The 20,014-nt window shown below is 39.3% G+C and overlaps 1 protein-coding gene across 1 annotated transcript in view; it reads left to right on the top strand.

Annotated features, from left to right (window-relative positions):
• Nucleotides 1–19,094, top strand: part of LOC144612696 (uncharacterized) — a 39,131-nt gene extending 20,037 nt beyond the window's left edge. Inside the window, exon 2 of the mRNA XM_060610619.3 lies at nt 18,687–19,094. Coding sequence (XP_060466602.3) covers nt 18,687–18,952 — 266 coding nt within the window. The 3' untranslated portion in view covers nt 18,953–19,094. The remainder of the gene's footprint in view (nt 1–18,686) is intronic.
• The last annotated feature ends 920 nt before the right edge of the window (nt 19,095–20,014 follow it).

The raw sequence follows: 20,014 nt of genomic DNA, 5'->3' as shown, positions 1-20,014 counted from the left end.
ATGATAGATCTGGTGATAGGTTGCAGATACGAGGGATTTTCCAGAGAGAAGAGTTAAAGATAATTTAGAAGATTCTAGCCTTGGAGATTTGAAGAGAGGTGATATTATGGACAGGTTTATGAACATATTAAAATGATGCCCATTTGTGAAAGGAGAATGTTGAGCTCCATTGCAAAAGTTAAATTTGAGGTAATTTCGGCACATCCAGTTTTCTCTACTTCTTTATTAGAAAACAAATCAGATTAAGGAAAAAAATGGGTTAATATCCGTAATGGATAAAGATCATCTACAAATCAATGGGCAAAAAAATACATTTCCAAAAGAAAAATGGGCAAAGACAATTCCCAGGAATTCATCAAAGAAGACACTCAAATGACTCAATCTTACAGTTTAAGAAATGTGAAATTAAAATAATAATAGCCTGTAATATAGATGATCAGGATAGGCTTTTGCCATAATTATATTGCTTCTTTGGAGAAACAGTTCTTTTCTCTCATAGAATTTGACACGAATATGCTTAGAATATATTTGGAAGCTATGACTTATGTGCCCTGGCTTATGGGAACCTGAGAGGGAGAGAGAGACAGGGAGCCTGGCTGGGGCACAGCAGGTTGATGTGACATAACAGGTGGTCCAGTAATGTAGCTGAGAAGGGCTGACGATTGGAGGAATTAATGATGACCACATCAAGTGAAAAAGATAATCGTTGGCAAATTGAAATGATATGTCTCACTTCCTAAGATGGAGAAAAAGGGATGGATGTACATCCCCTTAAACCAGCTAACCAGGGATTCATTAATGTAGTAAATCCCAACGCAGCCAGAGGAGCTGACAAAGCACCAGGGAAATACTGAAAAGCACCAAAGGTGCAGAACCCCACGTTGTATCAGCACAGAGCATGCAGTTCGTCATGTACACTCCAATCTAAGATACGGAATTTTGTTTGAAAATCCAGAGGCTGCTGTAGGGATTCGGAAGAGAATGAAGTTAGAGAAAAAACATCAGGGGTGCCTGGGTGGCTCAGTCGGTTAAGCGTCTGACTCTTGATTCCGGCTCAGGTCATGATCTCACGGGTTCGTTCAGTTCTAGCCCCGCATCGGTCTCTGCGCTGACAGTGCAGGGCCTGCTTGGGATTCTCCCTCTCTCTGTCTCTCTCTCTCTCTTTCTCTCAAAAATAAATAAATAGGGGCGCCTGGGTGGCTCAGTCGGTTAAGCGGCTGACTTCAGCTCAGATCATGATCTCGCAGTCCGGTGAGTTCGAGCCCCACATCGGACTCTGTGCTGGCAGCTCAGAGCCTGGAGCCTGCTTCGGATTCTGTGTCTCCCTCTCTCTCTGCTCCTTCCCCGCTCGCGCTCTCTCTCTGTCTCTCAAAAATGAATAAACGTTAAAAAAAAAAAAAAATCAAAAATAAATAAACAAACATTGGGGAAAAAAAGAAAAAAAAGTCAGGAAAACCAGCAGAATTTCTCCAACTCCATCTGATATCTATAGAAAAATTAAGGGACAAAACGATGATGAAGAAATTTCACTTTACCAGCTTCACGACTTTTGGCGGTGTATTTTATGACGTTTTAGTCTTCCCAACAGTAGTACAGTTAATTTCCTAGCCTCCTTCTGTGTGCACTGTACTGACGATTACTTATATGTCTTTGGTGACTACCTGCTATTCTAACTGAGTCCTTGAAGTGCCTGTTCATTTCACAGAGGCTGAAATTCCCGAAGCCCCATTACCATGCTGTGTTGAGTGGAATCTCAGGGCCGGAAGTTCTCTCGCATATATGCTTTGGGAAGACATTTTTTTAAGTTCTAAGGGGACGCTGACCTTGGCCTCCGGTGTGCTTCCTTGGATCGTCTATCTCCTTGGAGAGATAGTGGACTTCATTCAGAAGCAATTGTTTGCTAGGCTTCTCAGTGTTCACAGAGAACGGCAGTTTTCTGAATTGTCTGATAACACATTTGAGTCTCTATTTAAACGGCAACATAGGAAGTCTGTCGTTCAGGTAATGGTCAAGCATGAAACATGAACTCAAAGGTTGCTGCAATGTTATGGAGGCCTTAGCTGAAAGAAGTAACTTTCGGGGAAGACTGACCAGAAAATTTATCTGCTGTGGTGGTGTCCTGCCCAGATCCCCCCTTCCCCGTAGAACCGAGGCACCCATTTCCTCAACCACCCCCATTCTTGGCTGCTGATGGCTCACAGACCTCCTGCAGGAACTGCGCTCAGAAGAAGTTGTTTTGCCCAAGGTTACCCCACCTCCCCAGCAACGGCCTGCAGTTCCTGGTTGGGGTGGGGGCCACAGATCTCTTTCCTTCATCTCCGAAGGGTGATCCAGCTGTGAAGCTCAAGCTGGCTCTGGGATTGACTGAGGCTTCTCTCTCCAGCAGCTGAATCATGGCTCAACTCCTGCCAGCTTTGCTTCCCTGGACCCCTAGGGGTGCTGTTTCTGAGAGCAATCCCTAACACCTCCAGAAAGCAGATTGTCACAGCACGTGCTCCTTCCAGAGAGCCCAAACTAAGATATACTCCAAATATTCTTTCAGATATTGTCGACTCAATCCCTGGGTCTAGTTAGACCATGAGAGAGGTGGCTTTCTTGGTAACTTAATATTGGCCACCCTAGAATTACTTAGTTCACTTTGCTTTGAGGGGTCTTACCCCTGCCTTTGTGGACTAAGGCTGTAAAGATCAGCCCCGCAAGACATGTCATTATTTCTACTCTAAGGTTCTTGTTACTTCTACAGTTTAATTTTTAGGGAGTTTATCCTAAGGAAGTAATCTGATTTGCAGGCAAAGATGCATAAAGATAATGATTAGAACAGTTTGTAGCAAGGGATTAGTGGAAAGTATATATTGACCATATATATAATAGTTAAAATTGAAAAACACATAACAATATGAACAGTTTTACCTCATTTTTCAAATGTCCTACATATGTTCATAGATGAAGACACCTGAAATTTGACATGACAAGTCAGGACATTAGATACAGATACAGCAATTACCTACATAGAGGTGAAAGTCAACACGACATCGTTCTTACAATTCCATAAAATTATATATATTTGACACATTTTTGTTTAATTTTGGACAGAGTCTAATAAAATGTATATAAAAGGTAAACACTTTATTGAGTTGACATAATACAATTTAATTTTAAACAAATTCTAATCTGTAAAAATTCTACTAATGTATAATAAAGGAGTTTTAACGGTTGTGATAGGTCAATTCTAATACCCATAAAATGTATTTCCATCATTACTAAATGATTTTCGTATCTATTTAGTTTAAGTCAACAAACACAGATATGGTTATTATTTATTGATAATCTCTCTCTGTACTAGTTATTTTATTTGCACTATTCATATCAGCACTATAGAAGTCAACTTTATTCCCATTTATTTTATTGAGAAGAAACTGACCTTGACCTTCAATAAATTTTACTACTTAGCTGAGGTTGAGTAACTAGTTCATGGAAATTTGGTCAGACTCAAACTGGAGGTAGTCTTTTTCAGTTTTTTTGCTCTTGCTAATTAGCCAAAACATATGTTCAATTTATATGTATTTTTAGTGGATTCATCCATGAAACATTATTATAGATAAAAATTTAATAGCTTAATGTAGCCAAAGAAATGCTAAATGAAAACAGTACTATGACATACACTCCATTTTAAAATATAAATGTATAGGGGCACCCAGGTGGCTCAGTCCGTTAAGCGTCCGACTTCGGCTCAGGTCATGATCTCGCAGTTTGTGAGTTTGAGCACTGCGTCAGGCTCTGTGCCGACAGCTCAGAGCCTGGAGCCTGCTTCAGATTCCGTGTCTCCCTTTCTGCCTCTCTCCCACTTGCACTCTCTGTCTCTTTCTCTCTCAAAAATAAATAAACATTAAAAAATATATAAATAACACTAAATAAATAGTAAATATTAAATATAAATAAGTATTAAAATAAATTAAAATTTTATTCTTAAATAAAATTAAATATAAATATTGAATATAAATAAACATTAAAAATAAAATATACATGTATAGACATGGACATAGAAAAATGTTTGAACTTATATACATTCTTGAATGGTGGAATTATGAATGACTTTTATTCTAGTGTACTCATTCTTATTTTGTAAAGTACATAAAATGAGTATTTCTCAATTTGTAACTAGAAAAAAATGGGATTTTTTGTACAAATATAAGGTTGTTCCTTATTTTTCAATAGAGCATATCAATCTCTTAATTGCTTTAGGAACTGCATTTTATATTGAGCTTACTTTTAAATGAACCCTTATTCACTTTACATTTTATTTTGCCCATCCAAGGCGGATAGAAAAACCAATTGATTTCTTCTAAAGTTCCACTAGGTGGTGCTATGGTGGAGTGAATTGCTTTTTTTTTTTTTTTAAATCTACTCGGTTCTCAAACTTTTGATTCTGTTTTGCAGTTCAAGGTATTATTCTTCCCCCCTCCCCCCATCAATCTCTTCACCTATTACATATAATAAAAAATTTATTGATTTATGCTAAGTGATAATATAAACAATGGTCTCTTACAAACATTAAAGAGATGTACATCCAACTCTGATAACTGTGAGTTCCTTAGAAATAACTGGAGGTATCTGGACTATATTTTGTGAAGCATAATTTACAACATAGTGCTTTAAGAAATTTGGATCAGTTGGGGCGCCTGGGTGGCTCAGATGATTAAGCATCTGACTTTGGCTCAGGTCATGATCTCACAGCTTGTGAGTTCGAGCCCAGCATCGGGCTCTGTGCTGACAGCTCAGAGCCTGGAGCCTGCTTCGGATTCTGTCTCCCTCTCTCTCTGTCCCTTTCCCGCTCATGCTCTGTCTCCCTCTCTCTCAAAAATAAATAAACATTAAAAAAAATTAAAAAACAAATTTGGATCAGTAATTTTCCAATTACCAGCAGTTCTCAACTTTCAGATTTTCAGCTATAAGAATCCAAAATTATGACACATTGATGATTACATGCATGTGATTATGTATGACATTTAGAGTAGTCTGTGCCAAAAGCCTAATTTTTCTGGCCCAGATGCTCTTTGTCAATGAGGCTCAGGAAATTTCCCTCTTCGCTGTGCATTTGCCCTGCAGTGATCTCTCCAGCTCATGGCCTCAGACACCACAGAATTATGCTAATAGATGCTCCTCAGCTCTGTTCCTAGTAATACTATCAATAATACAAGTGAACTTTAATGCCATTAGTTGTAATATTGTGCCATTAGATAGATTTGGCAACTAAAATGTATGTCAGATTTTATCACTTGTGCATAAATTTATGTAGTGTGTATAAAAGGCTGATGCAGTGGTAGGCAGGATAATGACTTCCAGCCATCCACATCCTAATCCCTGGAAACCGTGAATCTTATACGACAAAAGGGACTTTGCAGATGTGATTAGATGAACGGTCTTGAGATGGGCAGACTATTCTGGATTATCAGGGTGGGCTTGATTTAATTACAACAGTCCTTGTAGGAGGGACACAGGAGGAGTCAAGGTCAGAGAAGGCCATGTGATGATGGAAGCAGAGATTGAAGTGATGTGCTTTGAAGATAAAGGAAGGGGCCGTAGCCAAAGAACACAGGCTAGAAGCTAAAAAACACAAGGGACTAAAGGCTCTTTTAAGAGCCTCCAGAATAAAGCAGCTTTGCAAACACCGCCACTCTAGCCTAGTAAAACTGATTTTGGACTTCTGGCCTCAGAATGGTACAAGAATAAATCTGTGTTGTTTTAAGTTAGTGGCAGCCGGTCACAGTGGCAGTAGGAGACTGATACTGCTTAAGCTACCAACCCTATTAATATAGCATTGCTGCATCAGTATCCTAACCTGCCTATTTGGCACAGTTATTAATTAGTCCAATTTTTCTGGAAGATGGGGTAGCAACATGTATCAAGATATTTTAAAATGTTCATATCCTTTGACCCAGTAATGCTACGTGGCTAAAGAAATAGCTATAAATACATAGAAAGACCTAGGTGCAAGGATGGGCAGGCATTACAAGGACATAATAAAGATTAGAGGAGATATTAATGAAATAGAAAAATAAAAGAGCAAACAAACAAATACCCCACTTTCAAAAATGAACAGAAGACTGTGGCAAAAGATCAACAAGAAAATGAAGACTTGAAGATATTATAGATCAACTAGACCAAATAAATATCTATAAAATAATCCATCCAACAACAAGAAGAAGACATATTTTTCTCAAGACCACATGGAAGATTCTCCTATATAAATCATATGTTAGTTGACAAAAAAGAAGATTAATCAGTAATATCACTATTATCAATGTATCAATAAATTAAGATTGAAATCAAACAAAGATCTTCTCTGACCACAATGGAAGTAGAAATCACTAACAGAAGGAAAACCAGAAAATGCACAAATCTATAGAAATTAAATCACGCGATCCTAAATAACCAATGTGTCAAAGAAAAGCATCATAAAGGGAACTAGAAAACACTTTGAAATGAATGAAAAGTAAAACACAACATATCAAAATTCATGGAATGCACTGAAAGCAGTGCTCAGAGGGAAATACATAGCTGTAAATGCTTACGTTAAAAAAAGATCTCAAGTGAGTAACCTAACTTTCCACCATAAGGAACTGCAGTTCTAAAACAAAAAAGCAGCAAACTAAACTCAAAGGTGGCAGAGGGAAAAACATTATTAAGATCAGAATGAAGATAAACAAAATAGAAAATAGAAAAACCATAGAGAGAATCAATGAAACTGAAAGTTGGTTTTTTGGGGCCGCCTGGCTGGCTTAGTCTGAAGAGCATGTGACTGTTGATATCAGGGTTGTGAGTTCGAGCTCCACGTTGGGTGTAGAGATTACGAAAAGAAATAAATAAACTTAAAAAAAGAAAACGGTTCCTTGAAAAGATCAACAAAATCGACGAAAGTTTAGCTAGATTAAGAAAAAAAAGAGAGAAGTCTCACATTACTAAAAGCAGGAATGAAAGAGGGAATGTCACTACAGACATTACAGAAATAAAAAGGATTGTAAGTGAATCCTGAGAACAAATGTATGCTAACAAATTAGATAGCCTAGATGAAGTTGACACGGGAAAGACACAAACTCTCAAAACTGAAGCAAAAAGAAATAGAAAATATGAATAGACCTACAGCAAATAAAAAGACTGAATTGGTAATCAAAAAAATAGTTCACAGGGACGCCTGGCTGGCTCTGTCAGTAGAGTGTGTGACTCTTGATCTCGGGGTCGTCAGTTCGAGCCCCACGTTGGGCTCAACATGATGACTCAAAACAAAAATTTTTTTAAACATCTCACAAAGCAAAGCTCAATCCCATCCAAAAGCAATAGAACACACGTTCTTCTCAAGTGTACATGGGACGTTCTCCAGGGTAAATTGTATGTTAGGTCACAAAACAAGTCTTCATATATTTAAGAAGATTGAAATCATGTCAAAAATGTTTTCTGGCCACAGTGGTATGAAACGAAATCGATTACGAGAAAATTCACAAATATGTGGAAATTAAACAACATGTTACTGAACAACAGTGGGTCAAAGAAGAAATCAAAAGAGAAATCAAAAAATACCTTGAGACAAATGAAAAGGGAAATACAATACACCAAAACTAACAGGATTCAGCAAAAGCAGTTCTAAGAGAGAAGTTCATAGCAATAAACACCTGCCTCAAGAAACAAACAAACAAATCTCAAATAAACCACCTAACTTTACACCTCAAGGAACTAGAAAAGAGGAAAAAAACTAAGCCCAAAGTTAGCAGCATTTTTCTTTTTTCTTTTCTTTCTTGTTTTAGATTCCACAGATCGGTGATACCATGCAGAATATGTGTTTATCTGTGAATTATCTTGCTTTGCATAATGACCTCTGGGTCCATCCATATTGTCCCCACGGGCAGGATTTCCTTGTCATTTATGGTTGAATCATCTCCCATTGTATATATATACATTTTTTAGCAATACAAACTTAAGCAAACCCTATTTGGAGGTACTATCTGAACTTGGTGAATTTGCATAACTGAGCTCCAGAAGGAACTCAAAGGGCAAGGCTAGGTAAACACATGCCCGAGTTGGTCTTTGGATATTTACAACACTGGGGAGTGTACCAAAGGCCACCACTGAATAAACAGACTGCAGATGCTGATTGCCTCATTCCTTCCAAAATCTTTACATATCCATGTTTATTCTTATTTCTCAAATAGGACAATTTACATATATGATTTTCATACAACAGAAAAATTACATATTAACATCTACCTATGAAACAAGACAAACTGGCACTGTTCATATTCTTAATCTGATGTTAGATAATAACTACAGTGCAGGAAATGTCTTCCCTCATATGCAGGTGCTTTTCTCAATCGTCACTCCACTGCTGTCATCCTGTTTGTTGGGGATAGGAGATCTCTTAGGTTAGGAGTTCTTCTTAGTGTTGATTATACAGACCGTGGGCTATATAGATGTAGCTACTTACGTTAATTTTCCTTTCCACCATACAGAAGCATTTCCATGCGAAGATTTTAAAGTTTTCTTTCTCTTTTCTTTTTTTTTATTTTTTTTATTTTTTGAGAGAAAGAGAGACAGAGTATGAGCGGGGGAGGGGCAGAGAGAGAGAGAGAGAGAGAGAGAGAGACACAGACTCTGAAGCAGGCTTCTCACTGCCAGCACAGAACCCACCTCAAGGCTCGAACTCACCAAATGTGAGATCATGACCTAAGCCTAAGTCGGATGCTTAACTGACTGAGCCACCCAGGCGCCCCGAGTTTTACATTTTCTAATGGATATAATGTTAGCCATATAAATGCTCTCATTTAAGGTATTATGGGAGAGAGCAAAATTTAGGTTGATAGAATCAGAATGTTTTAGAGCTTTAAAGTTTATACCTCAGAAAGTATCTAGTCCGGTTCTTTTCTTTTTCTAGAGAAGGAAGAGAGATTGAATGAGTCTCTGTCACGTAAGTTTTGAAATAAGCTGTTTTGGGCTAGCCAGTCTAAAATAAAGTTTCACATGATCTCGCACAGTGCCTGGCACACGGGCATCACTTTACAAGCATTTGTAAAAGAAATTGCTGCTGCTGGAAGATGGCAGGATGATTTCTCTCAAAACTGACTACCAATCTCTACGAGACATAATATATGAAGTGCTTGGAATGATTCCCGGCACATAGTTAGCAGGTATGTGTGTGATAGAAAATCCCATTCCGCAGTTCAACATTCAACGAGTACTGAACTACGCGGCGGTCATCTGTCCTGGATGTCAAGGGCGCTGAATGGAGGCAAGCAGGATTCCTCAAGGGGACAACTGGCGGACGATAGAATCTCCGTGCAGTCTCCCTTTTACAATGAATGTTATTTATCATAATTATAATTTGCACCCGAAAATGGCGACTTTACTAAGAAAGGGCCGTGTGGGTTAGGGTTATGAGCCAGCATTCTTCAGAGATTTCGTGGTTCCTTCCATACGTTGTGGTTTGCAAGTAATTAATGTACGGGTCTTTTTGATGAAATGAGGTTTAAGGTAACTTCAACAGCCCAAAGGCTCCGATTACGTATCTAAAGCCTTAAGGAACAGGTCTGTGTGCCTAAATAAGTGGCATTCAGGTCACCAGATACTATGTTAACAGATGTGGACATAGGCTATTGTTATAATCCCTTCCTTAACCGACTGTATTTTAACAGGACAGAATTAAAACTACCCACTAAGGATGTACATTCCTGCATTGAGGCTAAGTGGAACTTAGAAAAGCTACATTTTAGGGTTTTTAAAGGTGACGTTTTTGAGCCTTTCCCTTTTGAATTATTCAGATAGCTCCAAGATACCTCCTTGATCAGCATGGTAGCTCATCTAGATGGAGGGCCTATATCATGCCACTTTTAGAGTTATTAAATCTGTAGGCGTAGGTCTGAAGGTAATCGATTACCTTCAGTCAGTGATTCTCAAACTTGCCTTATCCTAAGGATCCCCTGGGTGTCTATTACAAATGCAGATTTCTAGGCGTCTTCTCTGGAGATTCTGATTAATAGGTCTGGATGGGGCTGGAAATCTCTGTCTCTAACAAAACCCCAGGTTAATTGTTCCAATGTCTGTTCCAGCTTGGGAAGTAGAATCTTCCTTACCATTTGCTAAACAAAAAGGCTGTTATACTAAAACTCCTATAGAGAACTTCTTCTGTAGCTACTACCCCCAACCACTAATATCTTAAAAGATTTAACTGGTTCGGACCATCAGGACTTGATGCTGTACCTGTCACATAAAAGATTGTAACAGGGATAGATACTGGTAAGTAGGAGTTAGAGTCATAATTTAACTCAAGACTAAGAAGTGAACAGAATCAAAGTACAAGTAAAGCTGATATATTATTTTATCAAAGCTAAGATGTCATTGATTGTAAATGGCACCATTATCATTGAGGAAGAAAAATATTATGATACAATGCTTTCTTATCATCCAAATACTTTATTTTATATTTATAGAAAGAGCTTTTCAAACTTAGGTATTTTTATCCTATACAACTCAATAACTCTTATTAATACATAAGAAGGGAAATACTATATTTCACTGAGTCTAAAACACATTTTTAAAAAATGTTTAATTTGAGAGAAAGAGAGAGAGAGAGAGTGTGTGTGTGTGTGTGTGTGTGTGCGTGTGTGCACCTGTGAGTGGGAGGAGATTCAGAGAGAGAGAGAGGGAGAGAGAGAATCCTAAGCAGGCTCCAAGCTGTTAGCGCAGAACCCATCATGGGGCTCGGTAACATATACTGTGAGAGTATGACCTGAGCCGAAATCAAGAGTCAGATGCTTAACCAACTGAGCCACCCAGGCACCCCTAAAACACATTTTTTCCCACATTTTTATATTGCTAAAACCAGGAGGTATATTATAATCCATGATGCTATAGCAATGCATCATAAGTTAATGCATCTTTACTTCTATTATATATATATGTAATATATAACATATATAATATTGTATTATAATGTATAGCACCTTAGATTCACTGAAAGAGGGCATTAGCATTATATTGTGGTTAGTGCACTCCTAAACTTCTTCCCGGCCAGGGACTACCTCTTTTGTATCACTTTTTAATTCAGACTCATCCATGTGCACAGTTTGCCACTCAACTACTATTCCCTGTGGCGTCAAAATGCAGCATTTGTTAGAAGAATCCATGGAAGAACGAACTCCATTGGTTCTGGATTCTAAGCCAGGTTTACAATGAAATACAGCTGCTTTATTTTGACATTGGGGATGTTGAGACCCCCAAAGTCTCTGGCCCGTGACCTTTTGGTCTGTACTCTCAATCTTTTGGTTGATGGGGGATAAAAGATTACACCAATTTTTTTTTTCTTTTTACAATGGTTTTTTCTTTTTACAATTTTTTTTAAAAGTCGGCCCAACATGGGGCTTGATCTCACAATCCTGAGTTCAAGAGTCTCATGCTCCACCAACTGTGACAGCTGGGCACCCCAAGATTACAGCAATTGCAGCCTCTGTGGGAAACAGTGTGTCAGTTTCTAAAAAGGTTAAACAGAGAACTACCGGATGACTCAAAGGCCACATCTCGCTGTATATCCAGAGGACTCAAACAGCTACTTCTACACCAGTGCTCGTAGCAACAATAGTCAAAAAAAAATAGGAGCAACGCAAGTGCCCATGGACAGAAGAATGGATAAAGAAAATGTGGTATATACAAACAATGGAATATCATTCAACCATTAAAAGTAAAGCCATTTTTATATGTGCTACAACATGAATGGATCTAGAAAACATTATGTTTTCTACTTATATGAAGGTACTTGTATGAGGTCCTAGAACAGGCAGGTTGATAGATAGACACAGAAAGTAGAATAGAGATTGCTAGGGGCTGGAGAGAGGGAAGTTATGGGTTAATGGCTACAGAGTTTTGGTTGAGGATAATGAAGAAAGATTTAGGTCTAGATAGTGGTGAAAACCTTGAGAATGTATTTAATGCCCCTTTATCGCACACTCACCAAATGACTAAATCAGCAAATATTTCCTCATGATACGCTTTACCACCAAAAAAGTTCACGGCGCTCTTTTCGTTCTGGATTTTCTTCCATGTCACTCACACGCCTTCTGCCAGTCTGGCCCTTTAGGGTGTGCAGCAACATCTGTTAGGTCACAACCGTGGTCGGACGGAGAGCGGCTGTCGCAAGCCACTTACATATATCCCAATTTCAGAGATGTAAGATGCAGGAAAGTGTGTGTCTCAGCAATGAAACGAGGTTTCAGGGATTTGGGATAGAGTTGGGGTTCACTGTTTAAGGTCAGAAAGGAAAGAATAGATTCTGAACAACTCATGTCATCCTGAGATCATTCACTGGGGACACGGATGGTGAAGGAGCAGACTCAAAATTAACTGATTTAGATTAGTAGTCAGCTAAGTCAGAGTCACGAAACAAGGAATGGGCGTAAGCGTTTTGGTATATTAGGGTCAGGGTTAGGGTTAGCAAAATATATATTATGAATCTATATGACCATAAACAGATCTTGAACACACAGAGCATACTTATCTTAGCCTAAATTTTTACTCACTTACCCTATACTTTCACGTGTATTATCTCATTCGAGTTGAGTCCAGAAATATTGTCATGTGGTAAAAATGATCCCCACTGAGTGAGGAGGAAAGCTAAGTCTTTACTACTCAGGTATTTCCTGAGTAGCACAGATCTGGTGAGAAACAGAATCTCATTCCGACTCTTCATGTACCTCCAATGCCCAGGGCTTTTCAGCCACAGAAAATACTGCATCATCTGTTACCACTGAATGTAAGGATGTTTGCGTGATTTAGTTCTCTGAGTCTAAATGAGTGAAAGATATGTACTTGAGTAAGGAGAGGTATTCTAGGATTCATTCTCGGCTGTTGTATGTTCAATTTAATTAGAGTCAATTACCATGTCCCCCTGAGAGCGGCCTACATTATCACAATGTTCCTAATATGCCGGTGGCTCAGGTAGGCAGATATGTAATGTCAGGACCTGTCTTTAGTCATCCTGCTCAGCATGTAAGAGCCGAGTGGCATTAGGCTGCATTGCAATCACCTCTTGAGATCCAAGTTTCTCCTTTCTAAACAGGGGTAATATTACCCCACACTGAAGCTCTGTTACGAAATTAGAGATAATGTATGTAAAATACCTAGCACAGTATCTGGAAAAAATGGTAGGTATTAGTAATCTGAATGTTTACTCAATGGTTTTATTTTTAGGCATAATGATACTACATTGGCCCAATCGGTCATTTCTGTATTAAAATCATTCGCGTTCCACAATTTAAATTCTTATGAAAAATGATTGCATGTTCGATGCAGCATAGCATGGTGGTTAAATCTTAATTATAATTAAGCAATCTGAACTGGACTAATACCAGCTGTGTGGTGTTGGGTAAGTTACTTAATGTCTCTGTTCCTCAGTTTCCTCCAAAATAGCTTGGGAGTAATAGAATCTACCATGCAGGATTGTGATGAAAATTAAGTGACTTAACATGGTTTTTTAAATTTTTATTCCAGTATAATTAACATACAGTGTTATATTAGTTTCAGGTGTTTAATACAGTCATTCAACAATTCTATACATTACTCAGTGTTCATCATGATAAGTGTACTCTTTAATCCCCATCACCTTTTCACCCACTCCCCCACTCATCTCATCTCTGGTGATCATCGGTTTGTTCTCTATAGTTAAGAGTCTGATTCCTGGTTTGTCTCTCTTTTTTTCCTTTGCTCATTTGTTTTGTTTCTTAAATTCTACATATGAGTGAGAGCATATGGTATTTGTCTTTCTCTGACTGATTTATTTTGCCTAGCATTATACTCTCTAGTTCCACCCATGTCATTGCAAATGGCAAGGTTTCATTTTTTTTAACGGCTGCATAATATTGCAGTGTGTATAGACCACATTTTCTTTGTCCATTCATCTATCAATGGACACTTGGGATACTTCTGTAAGTTGGCTATTGTCAATAATGCTGCAATAAACATAGGAGTGCATGTATCCCTTTGAATTAGTGTTTTTACATTTTTGCGGTAAATACCCAGTAGTGTCATTACTATACTGTAGGGTAGTTCTATGTTTTTAATGTTTATTTATTTATTTTGAGAGAGAACAAGTGGGCACAAGTCGGGGAGGGGCAGAAAGAGAGAGAGGGAAAGAGAGAATCCTAAGCTGGGCTCTATCTCATGACCGTGAGATCATGACCTGAGCTGAAATCAAGAGTCAAACGCTTAACTGACTGAGCCACCCAGGCATCCCAGGGTGGTTCTATTTTTAACTTTTGGAAGAACCTCCATACGGTTTTCCACAATGCCTCCACCAGTTTGCATTCCTACTAACAGTGCATGTGAGTTCCTTTCTCTCCACACCCTTGCCAACACTTGCTGTTTCTTGGGTTTTTGATTTTAGCCTTTGTGACAGGTGTGAGGTGATATCTTATTGTAGTTTGGATTTGCATTTTCCTGATGAAGAGTGATGTTGAGCATCTTCTCATGTGTCTGCTGGCCATCTGTGTGTCTTCTCTGGAGAGATGGCTGTTCACGTCCTCTGCCCACTTTTAATTGGGTTATTTTTATTTGGGGTGTTGAGTTGTATCAGTTCCTTATATATTTTGGATACTAACTCTTCATCAGATATGTCATTTGCAGATACCTTCTCGCATTCAGTAGGTGGCCTCTTAGTTTTGTTGATTGTTTCCTTCACTGTGCAGAAGTTTTTTTATTTCGATGTAGTCCCAATAGTTTAATTTTTCTTTTATTTCCCTCGCCTCAGAAGACATATCTAGAAAAATGTGGCTACAACTGATAGAGAGATTACTGCCTGGGCTCTCTTCTAGGATTTTTACGGTTCAGGTCTCACATTTAGGACTTTAATCCATTTTGAGTTTATTTTTGTGTGTGGTGTAAGAAAGTGGTCCAGTTTCCTTCTTCTGCATGTAGCTGTCTAGTTTTCCCAATACCATTTGTTGAATAGACTATCTTTTTCCCATTGCGTACTCTTCCCTAAATGAGTTAACATTTGTAAAGAACTCAGAATACTACCTGACACATAGTAGGAGTATATACATCTGTTTAAATAAACAAACTTTTATATAGGCTTTTACACACGTCATTTTCAAATAAATGCCAGCAGTAAGCGAGATAATATTCCTAACAAGGGGAACAATTTTTACTCTACTAATCCACATGATTCTTGATGCACAACTAAAGAATGGCATGCATCGTTCAAAAATGAAGAAATAAGTACCTAGTTTACATATCTAAACAAGTGCCTGGTTCACGGATGTGAGGATCTTTGAGGAGAAGCTGGGTCCTATGAGACCAGTTCCTGTGCTCCAACAGGTGTATACCATGACCCTTCCCCCAAGTCATGCCCAGAGGTACCTGCAGCCATTTCTCAGAGCAAGAGAACAAGGATAAAGAGAAAGACCTAGTGCATGGGAGGGTTACCAGACATTACGAAGGTAATCCCCAGGGCTCCAACATACCACCGTGGTCTCCAGGCAGAACGGGGCTTGTGGAGGTCAGGTGATAGATGAAGTCTTCACCTGAGTTTATTTTACAATGGACCTGATGAGATAGGAGATTGATCCTATGGTCATTTCCTCACTTTGCAGAATATATAATACAATTAAACATACTTAGTATCTGGCAGAATCCCCATATTGTTTACGACCCACGGAGTAAGTGCTATCATAGAAAAAGCAAACAGAGGCCCTTGAAACTGACCACCTGCTCCCCGCCCCCTCCCATTCTTCCAATATCCCCCAAGAGAGTAAACCAAAAGCAGTACCACATTTCTAGGTAACTGCCGAGGTTGGGGCTATTTAACTTACTCCTTTAGTTAGCAAAAGCCAAATGAGTTTTAAAGGATGACTGTGGATTATTGCAAAAGTAATCAGGTGGTGATAAAAATTATTGCTAAGGTTCTAGATGAGGGAGTTTAACCGGAACAAATAAACATTGTGCTACTGACATTGAAAACAGGCTCTCCAATTTTTATCAGTGAAGATAATCAGACCCGAGTTTGCCTTTACACAGCAAGGGATTGTGATCTTACTTCACTGTTGTGTAAACTCTCCTGCTTTTTTTGTATAATGTAGTCCAGAGACCTTAATCATCTTAATGTGCCCCACTGGTTGGGCAGACAGGGTGGTGACCAGAAACAGATGGTATACTCAAATTCGACAATTTAGGATAGTTTCATAAAGGGACTATTTACAATAGTGAGGGCATGGGCAACACAAAGTCACCACCACCCTTAGATATTCTACTGGGTTGAATGATGTCTGCCCAAAATTCATTCCCTTCCCAGAACCTCAGAATGTGACCTAAGTTGGAAATAGGTTCTTTGTAGATGTAATCAAGTTAACATGAGGTCGTACTTGATTAGGGTAGAATCTAACCGAATAAGACTGGTGTCCTTATAAGAAGAAAATGTAGCCATGCAAACACAGGTCAGGGAGATGGCCATGCAGCTATGGAGGTAGAGACCAGAGTGACGTAGCTACAAACCCAGGGGTGCCAAGCACTACCACAAGGACCTGAAGTTAGAAAGAGGCGCAGAACAGATTCTCCCTCACAGTCTCCAAAAAAGCAAGCAATCCTGCCCACACTTTGATTTGGCACTTCTACCTCCAGTATCGTGAGAATAATTTTATTTTTTTTAACATTTCATTTATTTTTGAGAGACAGAGAGAGACGGAACATGAGTGGGGAAGGGACAGAGAGCGAGAGGGAGTCACAGAATCCGAAGCAGGCTCCAGGCTCTGAGCTGTCAGCACAGACTCTGATGTGGGGCTCGAACCCATGAACTGTGAGATGTCGGCCAAAGTAGGACACTTAGCTGACTGAGCCACCCAGGTGCCCTGAGAAGAAATTTTTATTATTTCATCTTTCTTACAGCACTTGGTTACAGCAGCCCTACCAGACTAATATAGACCTGAGCGGACGAGGGGTGGGTAGTTATGGAAACTCAGAGAAAGTAGCTGTAGCTGTAAGAAAGGGCTGCCTAAAAGGCATGGTGGGCTTTGATAAAGGGATACAGTCGATATGGGGCAACCCCATGGGGAGGGAGCTGGGGGAATAAGATCCTGACCTCAAACTCTTCCCCGTTGCCTCCGCCAGCTAAGCAGAACTGGGAGCCAGAGGGCAAGGAGCACCCTGGGGAAATCAATCAGTCAGCCTCACGGCACACAAATGGGAGAGGAGAATGGAGGCTGTACATCGGAGGTGAAAATGGAAAATACTCAGCACTGGATATTAGATGACACTGTGGAACTGTTGCTAATTTTTTTTTTTTTTTTTGGTGTGAAAATGGTATTTAGTAATATAAAAAAAGAAAAAATGCACATTATTTACCAATAAAATATGATAGGTAAGGATCCTTTACAATATTTCGGCTTTTTAAAAAAGTGGGAGAGGCAGACAAAACAAGATTGGCAAAACAGCACTGATTGTTGAGGCAATGTACTACTATTGTCTTGACATGTGTTCGAAAGTTTCCATGGTAAATACTACACTGAAAAGTTTTAAGTGAGGTTTCCCAAGTGATGTAGGATAAACTCTGTGCTTCGGTAGAAACCTAGGCTCTGTATAGACTCTAAATGACACCCTCTGGATTATCGGATTCTGATTTCATCTACACTGTCTCACAACTTTATAAATTGCAGGTAACTGATAGCAATGGCACTTAACTCTTATCTCAGAAAATGTGAATTCTGTCCTCTCTGGTAGAGTTTCACTTGGCCTCCCTCATCACTGTGGAAGAAGTTAGTCTTGCCTCTATTTGCATATTCATCTTTCATTTCGTATAAAAGTATGCTGTTTTGAAATCTCCTTTGAACCTGTTATAACATCTCCCCGGTTCTCTACGTGCAAGTTAAAACAGAAGTTTTAACACATGTTCACTTTTATGTCTGCTGGAGTAATGATTGTACCTCTTTTTGAAAGTTATCTCTTAGCAGTGATAGATAGTATTTACGTCTTTTTTGTGAAGCTGAAAGTCAAATAAATGAATGCATATACTTATGAACGATTATGTGTTAATGAATAATTAATTGCTAAATAATTTCAGAGTAAATAGTAAGCTACTTGTACAAATAGTAACTAACTTTTCCTCTATTTGTTCCTCATACCATTAGTTCCAAAAACCCCTTTGGAATCTTTGTACCAGAGAACTAGATGGATTTTCAGTAAACATGACAGCTCACTGAAGTGAAATATGCACATAGCAAATTCGAAAACGCTTCAAAACAAACATTGAGTAACATCTGAAAATCTGTGTTAAGAATTCTAAAGTTTTTATATAGATACAAGATACATTGTTGAAAGACACAAGCATGGTCTGCGTTATTATTTTTTTTAATGTTTATTTATTTTTGAGTGAGAGAGAGACAGAGAGAGCAAGGGAGGAGCAGAGAGAGAGGGAGACACAGGATCCGAAGCAGGCTCCAGACTCTGAGCTGTCAGCACAGAGCCCAACGTGGGGCTGGAACCCATGAACCTCGAGATCATGACCTGAGCCAAAGTCAGACGCTTAACAGACTGAGCCACCCTGGCGCCCCACGTGGTCTGCATTATTTAACAAGTAGTCAAGTTTTAGGGTAGGAGTCTCGCCTTATATGTGTACACCTCTTCTCCAATTTCTTTTCTTTCTCTTTCCGTTGACATTGCAGTCTTTTCTTTAATGGAACTGCAGACACCGGAATTTCTTCATGCTTTGTTACCGGTATCCACTGCTACCACTGCCATTTCTCCTGGTCATCTGGGCTCCGTGTTGGTTCCGTTTTCGCCAAGTTTAATGGCAACCAATCCATTGGTCAGTATTCTTTTGCATTTCTCTTATAAGAGTCTCACAGATCCAGAAATAACAGGACATCAAACCCATACATGGCATACTTCCAAAAAAGAATACCACAGCTGTGTCCATGAGTCTCACTGAAGTTTCTGCCCACTTTCAAAAAAGCAGATGCTAATTTCTAAGAACAAGTAGAAGAATGTGTTGAAAAATTTTCAAAAAGAAAACATGCTGTACATACACTCTTAATTCACTTTTAAACACATTAAACTATTAGAGAAATCTGGCTTCCCCTGTATTTCTTTTATTGCGTCGCAATACCTTCTTCCCGACCGCCCACTTTCTCCTTTACCTGGCAAACTGCCAATGCACCACTAAAGCCAAGCAAATGTCCCCCTTGTAGTGTACCCAGATCTCCTAGAAGAGACCAGTAGCCTTGCTCTGTGTGTTCACGGCACATTCCCAGTACTTCTTTCATATCAGTTTCACACTGAATTGTAAAACCTTGAGACCAATAGCTTTCCATCTCACTCCCAAGTAAAAATCAAAGCTTGGAATCTCTGTCTGTCATTTACATTGTTTTTTCATTGGATTCTGATGATTTACTGTACTGGCTTGCCAGCTCCATCAGACTGGAAGTCACAGCCCGTAGCCCTGCAATCCCAGATATCCCTGGGCCAGCTTCCTCACCTCTTCCAGGGGTTCATCCGAGCATCACTACAGGTGCTATCACCCTTCATTGCTTTGTTTCCCCATAGTACGGATCCCCATCTCATACCACAATGTCATTTATTTGTCTTGTTTATTGCCTGTCCCCATCCACAAGAGTGAAAAGTCCCGGAAGACAAGGGTTTCTGTCTGTTTCACTCACAGGTGTATACTCTGCACCTTGAACAAAGTCTGGAAACGCCAGCAACTCAGTAACTATTCTTGTAATGAATGAAATGGCAGGGCCTCTCACCACTGTGTCTTAAGGCAAAGATTTGGCTTTGTGTGTTTGTACAATTCTAGCATCTACCTGGCACATGGCGTAGATTCAGTAAGAATTAGTCTCATGGATTTCCCTGCGGGAGGCAGGTCAATTCTAGGACAGCTGCCGCGGGTAGAGATCAAGAAAACGCCAATGTGACGACCTTTCTGGTTCCCACATCGACTCCCTGATTCATCTTCATTACCTGGGCTCACTTGGATGAGGTCATACACCTT

This window comes from Panthera onca, chromosome F2, assembly GCF_046562875.1.
Source record: "Panthera onca isolate mPanOnc1 chromosome F2, mPanOnc1 haplotype 2, whole genome shotgun sequence".
Lineage (NCBI taxonomy): Eukaryota > Metazoa > Chordata > Mammalia > Carnivora > Felidae > Panthera > Panthera onca.
The sequence above is the reverse complement of the archived record's forward strand: the minus strand, read 5'-3'. Positions and strand labels throughout refer to the sequence as shown.